The sequence below is a fragment of the Opisthocomus hoazin genome, chromosome 1 (genome assembly GCF_030867145.1).
Source record: "Opisthocomus hoazin isolate bOpiHoa1 chromosome 1, bOpiHoa1.hap1, whole genome shotgun sequence".
Classification (NCBI taxonomy): domain Eukaryota; kingdom Metazoa; phylum Chordata; class Aves; order Opisthocomiformes; family Opisthocomidae; genus Opisthocomus; species Opisthocomus hoazin.
The window spans coordinates 75,646,286-75,667,322 of NC_134414.1; the positions used below are offsets into that span (position 1 = coordinate 75,646,286).

At 44.1% G+C, this 21,037-nt stretch overlaps 1 protein-coding gene across 1 annotated transcript in view; it reads right to left on the reverse strand.

Moving 5' to 3' along the window:
- Window positions 1-3,480: 3,480 nt before the first annotated feature.
- SLC9A4 (solute carrier family 9 member A4) overlaps window positions 3,481-21,037 on the reverse strand; it is a 35,405-nt gene continuing 17,848 nt past the window's right edge. Inside the window, exons 6-12 of the mRNA XM_075438120.1 lie at window positions 20,519-20,605; window positions 19,109-19,179; window positions 16,610-16,771; window positions 10,786-10,876; window positions 9,083-9,214; window positions 8,240-8,327; window positions 3,481-3,782 (exon numbers count right to left, since the gene is read on the reverse strand). Coding sequence (XP_075294235.1) covers window positions 3,481-3,782; window positions 8,240-8,327; window positions 9,083-9,214; window positions 10,786-10,876; window positions 16,610-16,771; window positions 19,109-19,179; window positions 20,519-20,605 — 933 coding nt within the window. The remainder of the gene's footprint in view (window positions 3,783-8,239; window positions 8,328-9,082; window positions 9,215-10,785; window positions 10,877-16,609; window positions 16,772-19,108; window positions 19,180-20,518; window positions 20,606-21,037) is intronic.

Here is a 21,037-nt window from a genome sequence, read left to right on the forward strand (position 1 = left end):
CTTCCTGAAACTCACCTGTCCTGGATTATCCTCCTGCCCCAGGGAAATAGTCTTAATTCTCTGAGTTCCGACTTCCTCTCTGGGTTTTGAATAATCATTCTTCAGCTTCTGGGCATGAATTTCCCGTGCCAGTTCACTTTAAATCAGAGAACAGCCTAAATTCCCGAGTAAATATCACTGTACCAGACTAAAAAAAGAAGAGATCTTGAATTGACTTACCTTTGCAAATTATCAGCACAATTTTCCTGGATGTGACCCAGGTTAAAGAGTTTAAGAATGTCCACACACAGTTAATTTAAATTCATGTCCTAAACCACTTCAGCTTTCTTTATGGACCAGGCCTGAGAGCCTAGAGACACAGAGTAAGTTACTATGAAATACCCATGAAAACAAATAAACCGTGCAACTTTATAGATAACAACATATTTTGTACAGGCATCTACAGCATTGCTACTTGGCTAATGGCCAGAAAAACCATTAACAGCAACTAATGGCACAGAAGGAAATTTTCTTCCAGTCCTATTTTCTAATTGCTAAGAAAGAAAACTAAAAATAGATTTCGGGGGTCAGACTGCAAAAGCTGGAAGAACTCTTTTAACTCCTAGACGCTCAATAGCTTTACAGTCTCTGAAGATCTGGCTCACTGAATTCGTCAGAGGGAAGATTAGGAATGAACCAAGAGGGGGAGATTTGACTCCACCTATGCACTAGTTTTATGTGTATTTTAGAAACACTTTAAATGGTCATTAGAAATTGAACATTTTGCTCCCTGCTTACAATGGGTAATTATATAAATGCTCCATGACTTTTGTAATATTTAATAAAGAATTTGGGAGTCAGTTTTAAGCACGCCTTTCAAACATACCCTGACCAAATTGCATGGACTCCTCTTTTGCATGTTTTGTGTCTAGTCCCTTTCCATGCCACTCCAGGCATTCCATTAACCGTTCTCATCTCACACAGTTTGTATCTGTCCAGTTCCCACAGACAACACATTGATTAAATCTTCTTAAAGAGGAAATGCTGAATTTGCAGCTCACAGTAATTCCTCTGTTTAATCTCTCTCCTGAGCCTCCCTTTGAAGATGTCATAAGTATCCCTTCTTCACCCCCCTCTCAGATTTCCATCTGCTCTTCATTGCTGGCCCCAAGGATTGCCTCCAGTTCACAGCACCCACCAGCCAGTTTCGGAGATCCCACCCCCTCCTGATTCCATGACGCAGAAGCAGGTTCCAGACCTCTGTCACGCACCTCCATGCACTCATGTCAGCTCTGTGGCCTAAGGACCACATCACACGGGCACCCATTTTGCCCTCAGTTAAATTTCATAGGGCAACTTGGTAGCTCAGAGTGCAATTTAAGACCTGATTTTGTATGCTTAACTCTTTTTCTTAAAATTATGCTTTCACTGAGACTTATGACAAGTCAACACAACCTGGTACAGGATTGCTATCTGGCACAAAGCTTTTGTTTAAAAAGTACGTGGAGCACTCCCTCTTTTGGTGGAGCTGCATTTATTTGTTGATTTTCGGGTACAGAACTGTATTTCATTGCTTATTCAGTGTCAGTACAAAAGTCAAATCCTACCCTCTTTCAATAACGTGGCACCGCTTTCACAAAAGGAAGTTATATAATTTCTCTGGCACAATGAGGAAACACAAACAGAATTCATAAAGCTTCGTACAATTTCAGTACAGATGATTCATTATGACCTACTAAACATAAAAGCTGCAAACATGAAAAAAAAAGTGGAAAAAGACCTTTTGAGTTTTTCCTCTGGTGGTGCTCTTCAGATTTGTTATTTTAGATGCTACCTGTCCTGAATCAGAAATCCAATGTAAGAAATGCGAAGTCATAACTTACACTTCAAAGTTTTTTTCTGGACCAGAACATACAAGCGCTTAACAGTAATAAAAAAAAAAAGAGAAATATAAAGATGGCACTGCTATGTCTAATTCTTACCTCTCTGACTCTTACAGTAGCATTTACAGACCTTGATTTGGGCAGCTAAGCAAGCTCTGAGTGGAGGACAGGGAAACTTGAAGAAAGCATGACAGAACTTGGTGCATTTCTCAGCTGCAGATTTGAGTTTAGTGCAGCTATAAGGGTGGGTTTGTGGACTTCTGGACTCAAATTACCCCTTTGGATAAAATCAGCTCACCTACAGTTGGCACAGATGACAGTGGTGATGCTGCTTCCATTTTGCAGAAAGGAGTTCCGTCAGAGGAACAAGGTGTCTGGGATTTTAGACTTTATGCAAACTGACCATAGCTTCTTGCTCCTCCCACCATGAGGGAGACCCACAGTTGAGAATGGAGCATGGGTGTACAGAGCCAGTTGAATGGGAGCTCAGTATGAGTTCTAGGAGGTCATGGGCTGCAGTGCATGTCCACCTGGTTATTTCTGGGGTTTATTAGCAAATACTTCTCTCTACAACATACAGGCAGACACCCTACAAAACGCTGGGAGCACCACACAGGGCCTCTCTTTCATGCTAGCCAGCAGGCTGCAAAGTTGGGCTCCCTTTACCTTTTGTCCCAGTTTCCTGCTTCCTATCTGCAGGTCTGGCCCAGCTTCAGTGTGAAGAGTGGTCCACTGATTTGTGCGCCCTCTGGCAAGCTGGGAGCGGGGAAGGGAGATTAGATGGTTTATCAGTGAAGCCTCCCACTTGCTGAATCACAAGAGTATTGTGCATATGCTTGCCACCCCAGATTTGAAAATAAAAGGCATCCTGACAGTACCCCTGCCTGAGGAGTCTCTCTGGATTTGTACGTACCAGGATGCCTCCTTTATTCAGCCCAAACAACTGTAGGTGGGTGACAGGTGCCTACATGCTGAAATTTGTTGAAGTAGCAGGAGTTATAGACCATCACAGCACCTGACTTTAAGCACTTTTGCAGAGCCAAAACCTGAAATGCCAAGAGATTCCCAAGTACTGAAAATGTCCACCAAAATATGCTTCTGACTTAAGTACCCATTTCGGCAACTTCAACGGCATTTAGGTGCCCCAAAAATGCCTTCTTTTTTTAACTCTTTCCTGGAATATCTCACTCTGAAGTAAAAAGCTCTAGGAAATCTGAAGCTACCAGTCCGGGCACTCGTGCCAAGCGTGTCCTTTGGTGTTTGTTTCTTCTGCATGCAGGCCATGTACAGAACAGAGGAAGGCAGTATCAGCTTCCACCCATAGCATTGCATGTGCCCAACTACTGTCATTTAAATCCATGTCCAAACCTCTACAAAGATCATGTTCCCCTCTTTCCTGCAATGTTTTGTTGGAAAGAAAGCTTGATATAAACATCGAAGAATTTGAGTCTCCTCCTAGCCATTTAGTACCTTGATGCAGTGCTTGAAAGTGATACGAGAATAAGCGCACTGGTCCCAGAAGGAAAATTGTGGTTTGGATCATATAAGAGCTTTGTTATTTTCTCTGGAGCAGTGCACAAAGGGCCCCAGAGATGCAAACATTGCTTTTCTCTGCTCCTCAAATGGCTAATGGCCTGGCTGGTGCCATTACTTCTGTCTCTTCTTCTGACTCATACCCCTCCACCTCTCTCACTGTGAATCGAGACTTTGGCGTTAGAGATAGATTGTCTGCTCTGGTGAAATGATGCTGGCCGATTGAATTTCCTCTTCTACCTGGCAGATTGGATGGGCCCACTCGTCTATCCAAGTGTGCCATTGGAATCAGCTGTTCCTGGCGGTGCTCTGCTTCGAGTGGCTGCAGTCGGGGCTGGGGTCTGAACATTAAGGGAAATGCAGCATCAGAGCTACTTCTGTGGTGATCTGAAGGAAAACAGACAAATCATTCATATTTTGAAAAAGAGAAAAGAGAAACACCACAGGATTGGCAAGGACAGTTAAAGGGTATTCAGTACAATCCAGGATTATAGTTTTACACCCTGGAACCAAAGTATTTCAAATAATAACTACAAAATAAAAGAGCAGTCAAGAACTAAAAATAACCCTAAATCTTTCTTTTCATCCCAAAGCTGATGTTTAAAAGATTTTATTGATCTAGCCTCTACCTTGAAACCCCAGTAAATAAGCACATTCATCCATCTTTTAGTGCCTCGCAGAGCTACTCAACACCTCCACAGGCAAGAGCGCTCCTTTGTGCAGCTTCAATTTTCTATGAATTTCACAAATATACTTAGTAACATGGTTGAAAAGCATTGTGAAACCCATAGCAGAAGACAAAAAAGTGATGGAGAAGACTCTAGTGCCATCAATAATCAAGTTTACCAGTCACCTGCGATTAATAACTAGGAAGAAAACAGTTTCACCTGAAACCAGGAGTTTGACTCCAGGGTGCTTTGATTACCTTGGGTGTGTCAAACCCGCTCCTACCAGCTTTCTTTGCTACAAGTACACAATAAAAAATTGCGTGCAATAGGCCAATAACTGGCTTTTTCATTCTGTTGAGTTTACCGAATATACCTTTTCACTTTTCTTAAAGCCACCTGTAGTCTGGCTATGGACTAACAACTTAGGTAATTTAAGAAATAGCTAGAAGGTTTTGGGAGATAAACACAAAAGGTCTATGAATAATAAAATTAGACCAGATCCTGCTGCAGTTAAAGCACACATGCATTGGGTGTAGTCACATAGCCAAAATTTATCAAGTTATTGCAGCTTTATCAAATTATTTTAAGCTAATGTTTACTTCACAGTTGGCACAAAGTAAGAGCACGCACTGGCACTTACCTCCACCAAACAGGGGCACAGATTTCTTTAACAGCAGAACCTGCTTCTTGTAGGCCATGTGGGCATAGCACACCATGAGCAATAAAATAGGATAGGTATTCTCAGATTTGAAAGGCTTCTACTTAACCCTTTGGGGGCACCACTGCTACCAAGTACGAATGATATACACTGTCCAGTAAATCATTCATTTGTATGAATGGCAGAAAGAGCTGACAGACAGTTTAAGGATCTATTTGTAGTCACTTCTGACCTCTGAGTTACTAAACTTTCTGCACGGACTATATATATGAGAGCCAAACCAAGCTTGCTGGAGGGTGCTTGTTGCAGGAGGGCTTCCAGGCATAGACGGAAGAGGTGGCATTTATCTCTGTAAATGTATGTGTGCATATATGAGGTTGTGCTTCTAATTGCCTACATACTAAGTATTTCCCTACTCAGTTCCCAAGTGCAATTCACCTCATCCTAACACAGTCTATGAGTGGAGTTTAGGGTGACTTTTTCCTGTAGACATTTAACGTGGTGTGAATGCTGCGCATTGGACCTAAGATGGTGCCACAAGCTAGACCAAGAAGTCTAATTATTTGGACTAATCACAAGGCAAGGCCCAAATTCAGGCCTAGCTATCAGTAAAAATGTACCTGCCTTCACTGCTTCAGGATTTACTCCTCTCCCCACTGAAATAATGTGCTTGTCTGCTACAGCAGGACTTGATTCCTTGAACGTGTTTGAAATGCTTTCAGGTCTGAGGCTGCTGTCTAGAACAATTTTTAGTCTTTTAGAAAACATATATCCCCCACCATGAAGTCTTGACAAACAGAACAGAAAAGAATCAGCTGTACCCGGAAAAAAAAAAATTCCCCTTGAGTAACTTTGTTTTTCCCCTCTGAATAGATCCTATGCGTTTCTGTTCTGACTCCATCATGGTGAGTGCCCAGCACCAAGGGGATGGTTTGCCTACACAGATCTCTTTTGCTTTCATCTCTTTCACAGTAAAACAGAAAGGTGAGAAAGAAACTGATTTTGCACCTGTAGAAAACAAGCTTTGTTGTCCAAGTTCTTGATACAAGGACTAAGATTAAAAATATGGTTTTGATTGCTATAGCTAATTTTGCCAGAAATTAGTTTTTCTAAGGAACACAAATGTCTTTCAGGTTCACACAAATAACCTCAGAAATGAGTCAGGGAGATTACAGATCGAGACAATGATAAACATCAAAGTGTCCTAAATTCCATGTTTTCTGTGACAGTGTTCTGCTATGTTTCATTGGGCAGTTCAGGGTTGCTCCATGCCTAACATCTGTTTCCTTACTTTGAGTGTAAGTGAGGATGGGTCTGCATTTTACGGCGTACATATGATAACCTGAGACTGGCTGACAACTTTATGCGGTAATACCAGTATTACTACAGAAATGTTCATAGAGAGCAAGCTGGGAATAGGGGGGAAGAGACCAGCTGCTTGGGGACAGACTCTGCCAGGACTTTTTGTTAGGTTACGTAATTAGAGGTTCATGTCCACAAACACAGAGGAGCCCTGAGACACAAGGACAAGTGGAAGAGCCCCAGGCAGAAGGACGAGCCCGAGACCCTGTCCTGATGCATCACAGGGGTAATCATCCCCATGGGCAAGGTGAGACCCACCACGATGAGCCAACTGAGAGGCTCTCCCCAGGGCACCTCACAGAGTAACGTGTGGAGGAGTATGGGGCTCATTACTGGGATACCAGAGGAGAGCACTTTGGAGCCATACAGGACTTCTGATGGGATGTTTAGGGCAGGAACCAAAGACAGGGAAAGGAAGAGATCAAGGTAGTTTGGGGAACAGCAAGTGCAGGAAAATAGAGGAAAAAGGGGATAAAAAGGGCCAGTCAGTATATGCATTAGGTAATGCCCAGCACCTGATCAGCAGAGTCACAGAATCACAGAATTATAGAACAGCAGGGGTTGGAAGGGAACTCTGGAGACCATCTAGTCCAACCCCGCTGCTGAAGCAGGGTCACCTACAGCAGGCTGCACAGGACCCCGTCCAGGCGGGTCTTGAATATCTCCAGAGAAGGAGACTCCAAACCTCCCTGGGCAGCCTGTTCCAGGGCTCCGTCACCCTCAGAGGGAAGAAGTTCTTCCTCATGTTCAGACGGAACTTCCTATGCTTCAGTTTGTGCCCGTTGCTCCTTGTTGTGTCGCTGGGCACCACTGAAAAGAGTCTGGCCCCATCCTCCTGACACCCACCCTTGAGATATTTATAAGCATTTATAAGGTCCCCTCTCAGCCTTCTCTTCTTCAGGCTAAACAAGCCCAGCTCCCTTAGCCTTTCCTTGTAGGAGAGATGCTAAAGTCCCCTAATCCAGTCAGCTCTGTTTTCTCATTTAACTCCACTTCTGTGTTCCTTGGTGAGCCGCTCCCTATATTTGTGTGCTTGTGTGTGTGGAGGCCCTGAGTGCGAGCAGCTGGAGGGACTGGGGTGCGTGCACACTGTGTGGGTGCCTATGTCAGTGCAAAATCACTAGCAATCACCAAGCCAGAGTAGCTATCAAGTAGGATAAGAGGCTTGGGAACCAAGTGTTGGAGCAACCATGAGTCTGGGACAGAGACTGGGGAGAGCAGGAGGTCTGAGTTGAATACTGGGAGGAGCAGGAGGTCCAGACCAGTAACTGAAGAGACCATGGGGTCTGTGGTTGGCTTCTAGTAAGGACACAATCTGGACTGGTACCAAAGAGATGTGTTTGCATGTGTCCAAGGCCAGCTACTGGAGGGAACTACAGTGCATGGGTTGGGGTGGAAGAGCATCTGTGTGTGTGTGTAGGTCTGAGTACCAGCAGTTGCCGTAGGGCTCTGTCCCCAGGGGCTCACATGCCCAAGTGCCACCAAATGGTCAGATGGAAAGGTCCAGGGCCAGCTCCTGGGTAGAGTGTGTGTGTCTAAAGCCAACGACTGGAGGGATCTATGCTGTGCATATGTATATACTTTCCACTAACAGTCTTTCATCCTGGTCATCCAGAGAGGGGACCAGCATGAGGCTATCAGTGCTATTTGTGTTTATGTAAGCGCTGCGCCCTCTCTGTGCTGCTCTGTGCGTCCGGCCGTGTGCACATGTGGATGGAATTAGGGAAGCGGCGGTGCCTGTTGGGAGTACCGTCTCTGCCTCACTCCCTGTGGGACCTGGGGGCACGGAGCTGCGGCAGCCTTGGGTTCAGCAACTCCTAACAATTTCACATGTGATTATGTCTGTGGGGCTGCAGGGAACAGATAATTTGCTTTCTCAGGCTCACAAGGATGCCTTTATGGCCAGGCCAGACTGCAGGAATCACAGGAATATTTGTGCAAGAGGGAAAACCAGAAAACTAGGTGGTGCTGGAACGAGACAGAAACTGCCACAGTAATGACCATATAAACAACATAAGATAAAAAAGATAGGAGAGAAGGGTGTAGCTCATTTAAAGAGGCCAGGGAGTTCCATGTGAATATTCATTTAGCACTGTTAAAACCACAGAGCAGCTTTCACTGCTGGAGTGGGATACAGAGTAAAGCGCTGCCGTTACCTGTAAAAGTAACACGCCTGGTTTTTCGTCTAGTGGGCTGGCTGGGGCCCTGAGGCAAAGAGAGGTAGCGTACACCAGTGGTGCCAGCCTGTGAACGGAAACAGAAATGTGTTCAGTGCCTGTGACTGCCTCCGCCATTTACACTTATTTGGTGGGGTGGTAATGAGGGATGGTTATATGCTCTTTCTGCCGTGCCTCTGCACCTTTACAGCCAAATTCAGAGAGGTGTGAATAAGATCTATGCTTTGCTTGGATGGCTGAACTCAACAACAGCTCCAGTGAAAATGTCCGCATCTGATACAATAGCCCTAGGTTTTTTCCTACAGTCAGTGGTAAGAAATACCTTCTTCTCAGATTCACCTTTCCAATTTCAGGTGGCAACTTCAAATAAAATGAATATACTCAGCAAGGATTTATTTCTCTTCCTTAACTGTGACTATCTCAGCTGTAAATATCTATGCTATCCAACGCCTACATTTGGTCAGACAGATCTTATTCTCACTGACTGAGAGCCCAAACTGTCAGTCCAAGGTGTCAAGGGCTCTGCATCGGGCCTTTTCTGATTATACTGTGTTCTGCACATGCCGAAAGAACATAGGTTACATTATTTTACTACTTACAGCCATAGTAGCTGATTTCTGACCATTGTATAAAGGTAGAACATAAAAATGCTGCTGTCCATATGCTTAGTGAAGCTCTTTCTTCTCAAGTGCTGCATGAGGACACTGGGCAAAGTATCCATTTCAATTATGGCAAAGTGCATATAAAAACGTGTGCCTTTTTCCTCATTCACAGAGAAGCAGAGGCATTTGTCACACAAATAGTAGTTTACATAACAGGTACCGGTCTACCCCAAGGTAAGCTGTTTCCCTTCCTGCAACTCTGCCTCAGGCTGTGCTGCCGACGGATGAGGATTTCTTGGGCTTGTTTCTCATTTGTGCTGGTAGGCAGGTTGTGTCGGCTGTATGTCGGTACCTGAAACAGAGAACGCACCCAGGTGATTCTCTTTGCATTTGCAATGTTCATAATCTTGCACAGTCTTGTCGATCATGGGGACAAAGGGACGCCTGCCCCGGCGTGGCCACTGACTCACCACAGGTCTCTCTGGTATCACGCAGAGAAATGCAGCCTCACACTTACCTTGCTCCTGCAGAGCAAGACAGGAGGAAGCATGAACACAGCCAGAAGTCTTGGACTTCAGCGGCTGCATTTTGGTGCCATTTTTGACAAATCTTGCCTGCTCCAAGTGCACCATAAAAATATACCTATCTACACCAGGCTGTTAACACCTCCAGGCTTCTCCTCGCTTTGTCATCCCTCTTCTGATCATGCAGCTGGGAGCTACAGATCTGAGGCAGGTCCCAAGAGAGAGACAGCGGGTTAAGCCATTGCTGAGCCTTGGCACTAATATTACTGAGCCAGGAGCAAGATGCAGATGCGCCCAGGAGCAAAGGACTATGTTAAGTAGAGTACATCTCCAGAATGAGATGCACAGCTGAGTTTTCCTTCCATACTTGGACAAACCACACCTTAATATTACCCTAAAACGGTCTTTTAGGACAAGCTTTTTAATTTATTGCATACGGCTTGTGAAATGAGGGAAATCATTATCGGCCTTAAAGAGAAAAAAATCAGTGAAGTTTATAAGCCCTCTTACAAAGCAGAATCTGATCTCAGTCTCACTTGCAAGGGTCCTTGTAAAGTTGGTCTGGTGAGCCAGAGCATTACCAGGCCTTCAGAGTTGAAAGTGAAGTATGAGAAGTGGTGTTATTTCACTTCCCATCTTTCATTTCCAAAAGCACACAGTTCTCAACTTTGTGAGAAGTGAGATGGGAAGTGACTGGCACAAACAGTCATTACTCTAATGGATTTTGAAGAGGGAGAGTTCACTTCAGCAATTTAAGAGACAGCCATATGTGCAGATTTATCTGGTACAGTAAGAAATTAATCTCACAAGGCTAATTGGCCATGGCGAATCAAACAAAATTAGGAACGAGTATCACATTAATGACGACACACTTAAATGAGCAGGGCCTAGCGTTCTCCAGCAGATGCGTGTTGGATGACTTAGCCCCTTTCACCTGCGTAACGTCAAGGTTAGTGCAATAAATCCTCTACCGCTCATTGCTGCACGAGAGCACTCGGTTGCACGTTCTGGGCCCAAAACTGGATTAGGCAGGGGGGCTGCATCAGAATCAGTACCAATTTCTGCCAAAAAAAACCCCCTTCTGAGGTACTGTCACCCCAATTTGTGTGTGGGGGGGGGAATCCCCAAACCCCAAAGCCTGCAAAGTGACGCTCCAGAGGAGGTGGAATTTCTTTTTTTAACTCCTTTCTGCTGCTGTGGTGAGGGCGAACTGTCCCCCCCCACACCCCCCAGGCCCGGCTCTCGGCAAGGCGGTTCCTGAGGCGCCGGTGGCTCCGCAGCCGAGCCCGGGCTCCTTCCTTCCCCGGGCCGGCGCTGCCCAGCAGCGTGACCGCAGCCCCGCGGTGCGGGGAGGGAGGTGCGGACGGGAGGCCTGAGCCCGGCGGCGAGGCGGACGCACCCGGAGCCGCGCTCGGTAGAGGCCGTGTGCCAGGACCCGTCTCATGCGCTGCACCTCTGCGGGGGAGAGCCCGCGCCGGCTCCCGCCGCCCCTGTGGAGAAGAGAGGAGTGTCAGTGCGGTGTTAATGAGCTGGGTGAGCGCTGTTCCCGTGAAGCGATCATAGAATCATAGAATCATGGAAAGTTTTGGGTCGGAAGGGACCCCTAGAGGTCACCTAGTCCAGCCCCCCCGCAGCGAGCAGGGACACTGCTAACTAGATCAGGTTGCTCAGAGCCCTGTCCGACCTGGTCTTGAATGTTTCCAGGGATGGGGCCTCCACTACCTCTCTGGGCAACCTGTGCCAGTGTTTCACCACCCTCATTGTAAAGAATTTCTTCCTTATATCCAGCCTAAACCTACCCTGTTTTAGTTTAAAACCATTACCCCTCGTCCTGTCACTGCTGTCTCTACTAAAAAGATTGTCCCCATCTTTCCTATAGGCTCCCTTTAAGTACTGAAAAGCTGCAATCAGGTCTCCCCGCAGCCTTCTCTTCTCCAGGCTGAACAAGCCCAACTCTCTCAGCCTGTCCTCATAGGAGAGGTGCTCCAGCCCTCGGATCATTTTTGTAGCCCTCCTTTGGACCCACTCCAACAGGTCCATGTCCTTCTTGTGCTGAGGCTCCAGAGCTGAACGCAGTACTCCAGGTGAGGTCTCACCAGAGCAGAGTAGAGGGGCAGAATCACCTCTCTGGACCTGCTGGCCATGCTTCTCTTGATGCAGCCCAGGATACGGTTGGCCCTCTGGGCTGCCAGCGCACATTGCCGGCTCATGTCCAGCCTTTGCTCTATCAGTACTGCGAAGGGCCTTTCAGGGACCAGTGATGCCACCAAACATCCGAAGATGAATAAAAAACATCATATTTTGCTCTTTCCTGGGTTTTATCAATATGCTGGGGTGTCGGAACAGGCCCTAAGCCTTCATCCGGCTGGCAGCAGAAACTCCCCTTTTCTTCCTGAAAGCTTCCCAGGGAAGCTCGTGTGTAAGGACCAGCCGGGGCAACAACCAGCTGCACGTTGGGGAGGGCCCTGCGAGTTTGCTCCTCTGTCTGAATACGTTCCTCAGCGTGGTGTCGCGGGCTGGGCCTTGCATCCTACTGGTTTCAGCTCCTTGGAGAAGGTGCAGCAAATCCTCAAGAAATGAAGCACATGCCGATGAAGGGGTCCGAGAGATGTGCCCTGTGGTGAGGAGAACGTCTAGGGTTTCCTGCATGAGCCCGTTTCTCCATTGGAAATGAAAGAGCTACCCAAACGATAGCCATCTCTGTTCTTTTAACAAACTGGAACAAGAAGCCCGCAGTGACTTGCAGCTGCCCGGCCTTCGCCCGGGCAAAACAATGGACGGGGGCAGCAGCGAAATGTTAGCTGGTTCTGCTAAATGGGTCAGTCTCTGTGAGAGTCAGCGTTCAGCTGAATTCCCAAGAAAAGAAAGGGAAAGAGACAGTAATCATTCAGGATGAATCAGTCCGAGCTCATCCTGTTGCTTCTGGTTTTTTCCTTTCTCCATTTTGCTTTCTTGCATTTTGGGGTTTTTTCTTGTTTGTTTGTTTTTTTAAATAAATTGCAAGTCTTTGTTCTCAGCTAAGTGATGTCCTGAAAGTGTTGTCTGTAAATTGTGTGATTAAAGAATGGATTGTGATCAGTTTACAGTATTGCCAAAGCTTTGTGTGAGTTTATTTTGTGCTCGCTCTAAAATAAAATGAAAACTTCTAACAGCAAAGGTAGGTAGATTCAAACTAAACTAAGATTATACTGTAAACATAGGAAAAAGGTTGGAATTTGCAATTACAGCTAGTTTAACAAAATTACCACTGTTTTGTGCTGTAATCTAACATGAATATCTTGAAAACTTGTAAGACCATCATGACCTGCCTGGATTCTACATTTTACTGCTGCTCACCATCAAGTAGACAGTGAGAACTGGTGGCCTGGCCCTCTCCAAGGTTTCGGCATGTGTTTTCATTCTGCATCAGACCAAAACTGAGATCTGCCAAATTTCTCGTGAAGTCAAAAGCAAGAGAGAAATTGACAGTCAGTTAAGGACTAGGGTTAGAGATAGGGCTGGGGTAACCAGTAGGTTAAGGATCTCACTGAGGCGTGAGAGACCCATGAGTCTATCACTCATTTATTGGCAAGCCGGAGTGACACAGAAGGACTCCTTTTCTGGATTTGACCAGAAATCTTATCCTGGCCCTGACAAACCCTTCCCAACAAATGTTTAATTGACATTCGTCAATTCTCAACAGCAGCAACAGCAACAAAGCTAAGTATTTACCAGCAGGGAAGAAAGCCCGTCACCGCCACCTGATTCCAGGTCAGCTGGGTGGCTTCGTTGGTTGACTGGTTGGTTGGTTGGGTGGGTGGGGTTTCACTTGCTTTCAGCCCTCAGGGATAACGGTGAGAAGATCAACAGATGCAGCCAAGTTTCCATGCTTAGGTGTAATGCACCTTTATTCCGTACTGGGTCTGGTGTGTCACAGGCTGTGGGACAGCCCATCTTTCCATAGCAAGGAAAGCAGTCTCTTTGCTGTCAGCAGCCGCTAGCTGCTGTCGCTTTGGACAACAGAGAGACCCTAGGTACACCTGGGAAAGCAAACACAAGCACAGCCCCTGGGGACTAGCGGCAATCTAGCCCGTCAATGAGTAGTGGTCTGTAAAATGCAGGTTTGGCTCATTTGTGTAATGCAAATCAGACTACCTTAGTTGGTGCAAGTGGCTTTGACATGATAGGGTATAACTGTATGTCTGGTCTGCGCTTCACTGAATGTCTCCACAGGGTCTTTACACCTTACAGCTGGGAATCAGTAGGGAAAGGTGATGGAGCAGAACTCCACTGGGAAGACATCAGATCATCTCTTTACTTTTCCAGTTGCATACCGGACCCCCTCCACGTGCCAGCATAGAAGTGGCCAGTCCATAGTCATTTAAAGGCTTATCGTTTTGCTCTTAAAGTGAGTTAAATAAAATAAATAAAGTTTGCTGAGTTCCAGCTGGGATAGCAAGAGAACAAACAGCATGAAGATAGTCCATATTGTTCTTGAGCACAACTAACAAATGTGATTTGTTTTTGTGGGATTAGATATTAACCCACCCAACTGATAACAATGCACAGGTATGGTAATAAGGAACAGATTGCTTTTACGTTTTGCAATATACAATACATTAAAAAGGGACTTTCAAAAAAAAAACCCAAACAAGTTTGGTATGTTACCAAACCCGTAAAGCAATCCTTACTGAAACTATTTCTTTGTTCTCATTGAAACTTACAGCATGTTACAACAAAGCACAGCACAGAAGATAGATACATTTGCAAATAAAATACTTAAATGATAATACACCCTGAAAACTGACAGTCTCTCTAAAATAAATCTCTTCTTTAGACATTGATACATGGAGGAAATAAAATGCCTTCCCCAAACCTTGTAAGATTATATTTGTATGTTATATCTGAAATTTTGAACTCTGTGAACTCTCCACCAATCTTCACAAGTCCTGTGAAGGAAGTTCCGCTGATGAGGCACAGCTCTTGCAGAACTGCACCACTACAAATGACAACACGGCACTGGGTTCTGATCTGTACTGTATTGAAGCATTCGAAGATTTACTCTTGCAAAGTCAATATTGCAGTAACACGAAGCCAGCAATGAGTAAGCTCGGAGTCAAACCATCTCTCTCTAATGGGCATTTCCCACCCACCCCCCCAAACAGCCATACAAATACAGTTTTGATCATATCTTCTAGGCTGTGCTTTTGCCTTTTAAATCCTCGTTTCTACGGCTTACATTCTGCAGACCATCACAACAAAATGCTCTATGTTGGTTCAAATGTGGATTCTTTGTTGCACAGTCCACGGGCAAATTTCTCTAGTCTGCACTGGAGATACTTACTGCATAGTGGACGCCCACTCCACCTGCAGGAATCACACCAGCATTAATGCAATTTCTGAGAACAATGCTAATTCACAGTGCTGGAGATCTGCCTTGATTGCTGTAGAATGTTTCCCCTCACGTACCTGAAGACTGCAGAACTGATCAGAAGTGCTAATGAGAGACTTTACTCACTGCTACGACATTGAAAATACTGCTTTACATCCCATATGTTGGAATTTGATTTTAAATCTCTGCTTGTTTATGGCCAGATTTTTGTATCCTCACTGAGGATAGGGACTTTAGGTATGAGCTATCTCAGTGATAACAATCGAACAATTTACAAATGCTTCCATTAGAAACCTTTTAGTCTTAAGCAGGTTCACTTATCGCTCAGGAGAATGGAGACAGAAGAACTGCAGCATTGGCTCAGACCGAAGATCCAACAACAAGCTCACTATCCTGTCTCCTCCAGTGCTCAGCAGTGGACACCTATCGAAGGACAGAGCTGGGAAAACACGCGTTTCCCTAGAATGCTCTCACAGCCTCCAAGGGTTAGAATGTTTCTGAGCCATAGGCTGCACTTTGTGTTTTGAAGTTGACACTTGATTTTGAAAAAGGGTCTCTCACTAGGAGAACCTGTGCATCAGAGGTTGGTGCAGAGCAAAATTCAATTACAGCCAGAGTAGAGCTAACAAAAATTAACCCATCATAGCAGGTGTTTACTATAGAATATTTTAAAATCTAAAGTCTCAGCTCAGGAGAGAACTTCTGAACTACATTGAAGCAATTTGTCTTTTATTTTCCCTTTCCCTTGAGAAAATAAGAGGAATGTGGTTTGATTGCCATAGATTGTCTACCCAACTCTCACATTTTCTCTGGGCTCAGAAGAGTTAAGGGAATACAGCAGACAGAAAGGAGCCTAACAGACACACAATCTTTTTGAGTATCATCCGTTCAGCATAGAATGATTTAGAAAGAAAAGGGCTAGGTCTTACGCTGCATGCTGACATCAGTTTCAAGAAAGCAGATGAATCTTGACATGATTAAGCCAAACAGTTTCAAAAGAGATTATAAATTAACATCCTGTTGGTATTTGAACTTTCTGGTGTGGGTGGAGTTGAACATTCAGAAAAGGAAAATATGCTGGGCCCTGCCAGAGGCTGCTGCAAAATGGAGAGGGGTTGTAGGATGCAGCAGCAGAGAGCAGGCAGTAGCAGCAACAGTGGTCAGCAGGAGCTCGGGAAAGGGTCTGTGGGGAGCAATTGCCATTAGCAGTACCCACACTCTGGACAGTGGGTTGCAAGGTGATTATAAATACACACACAGCAGTTAAAGTACGCAGGAGCAAAGATTTGTAGACTTCTCTGCTAGAGGGTAGTTGCCTCAGTGGTGAATCTGGAGATCCCACCAGTTTTCTTCCCTGGTCTGTCTGATGCCTAGCGGATTACTGTTTCATAGAATCATAGAAACATAGAATGGTTTGTTTTGGAAGGGACCTTTAAAGGGCATCTAGCTCAACCTCCCTGCAATGGACAGGGACATCTTCAACTGCATCAGGTTGCTCAAATCCCCGTCCAACCTGACCTTGAATGTTTCCAGGGTTGGGGCATCTACCAGCTCTCTGGGCAACCTGTGCCAGTGTTTCACCATCCTCACTGTAAAAAAATTCTTCCTTATATCCAGTCTAAATCTACCCTCTTTCAGTTTAAAACCATTACGCCTTGTCCTATCACTATAGGATGAAAAGTTTGTCCCCATCTTTCCCATAGGCCCTCTTTAAGTAATGAAAGGCCACAATGAGATCTCCCTGCAGCCTTCTCTTCTCCAGGCTGAACAACCCCAACTCTCTCAGCCTTTCCTTTTTTGTCTCTTTCTGTCCTGTACCTACTCTGCAGAGGGTCAGGAGGTCAGTACTCACTGTAATGAATCCGTGGATAATTTTGAAATTTTCATGCCACTCTCAGCCATCTCGATGGCCATTTTTATCTCCATCTTTTTGTACAATGACACAATGCTGGATTTGGGCTGGTGTTCCCGAATTAAGATTTTCTTCAAATACTTATTGTCAAACTTCTTAAATCTGCAAAAGACGTATTAAAATCAAAGTGTAAGAAAGGAAATGTGTTTTATTTCTGTGCAAGCTGATCTTCATTCAAACCCACATGTATATAATTCAGCAGTGGAAACCGAATCCGAACTGAAGGCACCTGTGGATTCTTAAAGGCCTGTGAGCAGAGACCTTTAGGTGGACATTTGGCACGGTCTGCTATCCCACAGAGATTGCAAAGCCCACCAGACAAAAGAAAGAAACAAGCTGCAATCAGAGCGAAAAAGAGGACTGGGTGTGCGTTTGCATGTAACACCGCCACGTTTGTCAGAAAAGAATATGGCCAGTCTCCACGCTTTTGTACAAATGTTGTATTCTCATAGGGCATAACAGCAGCAGCTGCTCTTAAAGTAATCCTGGCCTATTCAGCCAGCCACCAATGAGGATCTAAATGGCCCAGCAGTTACAGTAGTTTGAGTCCCATTAAGTTGCTGATTATTTTGAATCCTGACAATTAGAGCAGAGAAAATACATTTCTTTGTATTCTGAATAAAAGAGAAATTGAATGGACCACAAAATACCATGTGCTCACGTGCTGCAGATTGTAAAATATCCCTAACATGTGGCATAATTTGAATGTGAATGTGTGCATGCACGCTTTGGAACAGGTATGTGCCTTCAGGCAGATGTGTAGCAGAACAACGGCAGATCTTCTTATATGTTTCTTTCAAAGGAACAGTTTACCACAGCAAGGTAATGTGCTCCACAATGCTAGGGAAAGCACTGCAGAGTTTATATATTTTTTCTTAACAAAGGGTAGTGTTTATACATTGATAGCAGAGGTAGGTACAGAAATGTTTCTACTGGGATTAGAGCTCTTTATGGTTTTCTATGTAACAGAAAGCCTCCTGGAGCGTCATCACTTAGGTAGTTAATTCTGATATAAATATGCTAAACATCTTTAAAGTGGCATAGAAAAGTCTAGCGAATACTTTTTAATACGGTCTTCTTACAATAAATGTCTTCACATACAGTGTGGGTTTTTCAATCTGCCCCTGAGCTGAAACACTACATTTCTGGCTAGTTTGCACAAAACTCTTCTCATAGCTGTTGGGTAGATGTGAGATAAGGGGATAACATTTTCTCACAGAAACATGTAAATGCAGCTATTTCAATGGAATTACACCTCCAGCAGACATTTGTTTTGCTTATTGACTGCACAGGCAGTGGCATGGTCCCAGTAGGTGGGACCTCTCTGTGCTCCGGGAGCCAAGAGGACATTTTAGTTTCTGGGTCCAGGTATGTGCCCTAGCCCATTGCATCATTACTCCTCACTGGGCCAAGAACTGGATGCAAACCAGCCACCTTCTTCCCACTCTTCATTCCTGAGTTCCATAGGGAGAGACCCGGTCATGAAACGAGTTGCCTCACTGACTGGATTACAATCAGTGACAGAGCCCACTGACTGGATTACTGGGGTCCAGTTGCTGAAAGGTGAAGCAGAGGACTCCAGCACAGAAGTCTAGGCATAGCTAGGATAACTAGGGATAACTTTTAGCCCACAGCATCACAATAAGATGTTTGTGGGAAAGGAACTAGTCTCTCCCCAGACTTCCCTTTGCATGCTGCCATGGGGGCCAACAGGATCACAGGGCTCCCTTAGGGAAAAGGTGAAGGGAATGGCAGCTCAGAATGGTGGGTCCGTCTCTTTTGGGCAGTGCCTGGAAGAGACAGAAAGCTTCACAAAACCACCTCATCCTGCTTGCAGAAGACACAATGCAGGTCCTGCGTTTCTCAGTGAAGAATAGCTTGAAAGTATGTGCTTATGCTACTGGATATTTAAATTGAATCATTGCCTTCAGTACTCTTATTTTGAATATTACTGAATGCAAAGACGTGTAAGGCCAGGTGACTAACTATTATTGAATCTGTACTCACCAACAAGGGATCATATCTGCTGTGGAGGCTTACAGAAAAAGTCAGTGAAGCACTGGCACCTTACTTAACTTCTGTTGTAAATCCAGACCTGAAGGAGCACAGTCATGGATCTAAGATTTATGACAAAGCTGTGTGCACAGGCTGAGGTCTGCAACGTGGGTTCCAGTGCTATCTTTTTCTTTGAGAAGGCTTATTTTCTGCTTGTATCTGCAGAAACAATTTAGCAGGCAATATACAAGTACTGCACTCCCAAGAGATAACGGTTACTCAGGAGTTCACTTTTTAAAAAAAGATATTGCAAATGTCCCTAATATTTTCATGCTATTTTAGCTCTATGGGGCACAAGGTTGATTTCCTATTCTGTTTACCTATTGTATTTTACATGATAGATATGTGATTTTATTATAGTAGGCTGCAATAAGAGATGCTTACTTATCTCTCAGCTGATAATGACTCCAGTGTCCACATATGTCTTCAATACCAGCCTTCAAGTGATCCATCAACTACAGAAGCAAACATGGAAAAATTTTAAGTGGCCATTATGAGAAAATAATGTCACTACAAATATGCAATTGTTAGTAGGATTTTGAGATTTTTTAATTGGAGGGTGTGAATTAATTCTGAGAGCATCTACATTTCCCTAAAAATCCCACTGTAGCAACTCCTATGCTTGGCTGCAGTGGCAATATTTTGATGGAGGTGACAAGTCTGTCAGTCTGCTATCATCTCACTATCACCCAGCAGCATATAGGCCCAAATAAAGAACTATGTCCAGTGGAAGATGACACTGAACATCCAAATTCCTGGTCCTCTTTGTCTACTGAGACCAAAAACTAAATTCTTGGTTCTGTCAGCCAAGTTTCCTTGCTGCATGTGTGACCTCCCTGAGATGGGCACAGGGCCAGGTACCCCACACCTTAACCTTTACCTTGACTGACAAGTCCTCTGAGGATTTTGTAAATTGTCATGAAACTGGTATGTTCATAGCTGCTAACTACTAGGATTTTCAGTCATCTTTTGTGTGTTTCTAGCATGATAGAAACAGACAAAAAAAAAGTTGAATTCTTACATACATATTGTTAGAAATGGGGCTTTTAAATATAAGTTCCTTTCAAAGTTAAGTGTAAACGTTGAAATAGTAGGAATCAAATGCACTTCTAATCAGTTGGGATGCTCTAATTTTGCTTATGCCTCTGCATGTGCTTAATTTTAAGGCACAGTGTTTCTGTTAATTTCAAATACATTCCCTGTTGTGAAAATAAAAGCATGTACATATATTTTCTGTAGTGTCGTTAAGACAGTTTGAGCAGTTTTCTGTTATTTTATACAATGGTAACTTGAGAGCTAAAGCAAATGTTTGAGATGGGAAAAGATCATTACTCAGAAGAACTTGACACTAAATTTGCAGAGCAATGGTTTGACTCATTTCAGTTCAGTGATACTTGATTAAAGACTTTGAAGGTGTCAGTATGTCTAGAACCAGTCAAAAGATGGCGACAAAGGTATCTGACAAATCTGACTGTGAAGGATGACGAGTGCATTTTGTAAATGCTACCTTTGTGTTTCTGTCCTCCCATGGTCACAAATATGAAGAAGTAAGGGCCCTGCTACACAATGACACTTGTAGTACACAGTTGTAATATGATAGACCAGATGAATACAAATGACATCTAATATTTTTGAAAATTATGCATAGGTTTTCCTGCAAATGTTGTTAATAGCATTCACTGTCCAATTCCACTGAATGCCAGTGCTACCAAATGCCTCCGTTTGTTCAGCTCTTTTAGAACACTCTTTCTCTTCTTCTTTTTAGGATACCAGCTACTGATACAAAAAACTTACTCGCACATGAATTTCTTCATTGATAGATTCCTTTTTGTTGGTCTTTTTAACATCTAGATATCTGACCAATGGTCCAATTGTGATTCCCTGCATTTGGAACAAGGAGTTGAAATGTTAATTACCTTTCCGAAAAAACAGAAAGGAAGCAAAAGGATTTAATTTTAATCAATTACAAAAGCTGTGTCTTAGACACAAGAATGATCTGCTGCTTGCGTGGAGAGCTACAGGAAAGGAATAAAACTCAAAAACTTAAAAAAAAATTATGCACTTTTTTTTTTAAGTAAAACTGTATTTATCAATATGCTTTAACTACGTAAAGTAACTGACCCGTTGCCAGCCTTCTTCAAAACAGCACTCATTTGAAATAAAACATTATCTTTGTGAGGTTCTTGCAATCTTGAAACCTCTTACTTCAACATTTTCAGAATTATATTTTGGTTTTGTTTTTTCACTTATAAAATATTTTCAGCTATTCCTAATTCTTTACTGCACTGCTACTGAATAGCATTTAAAAAGGGG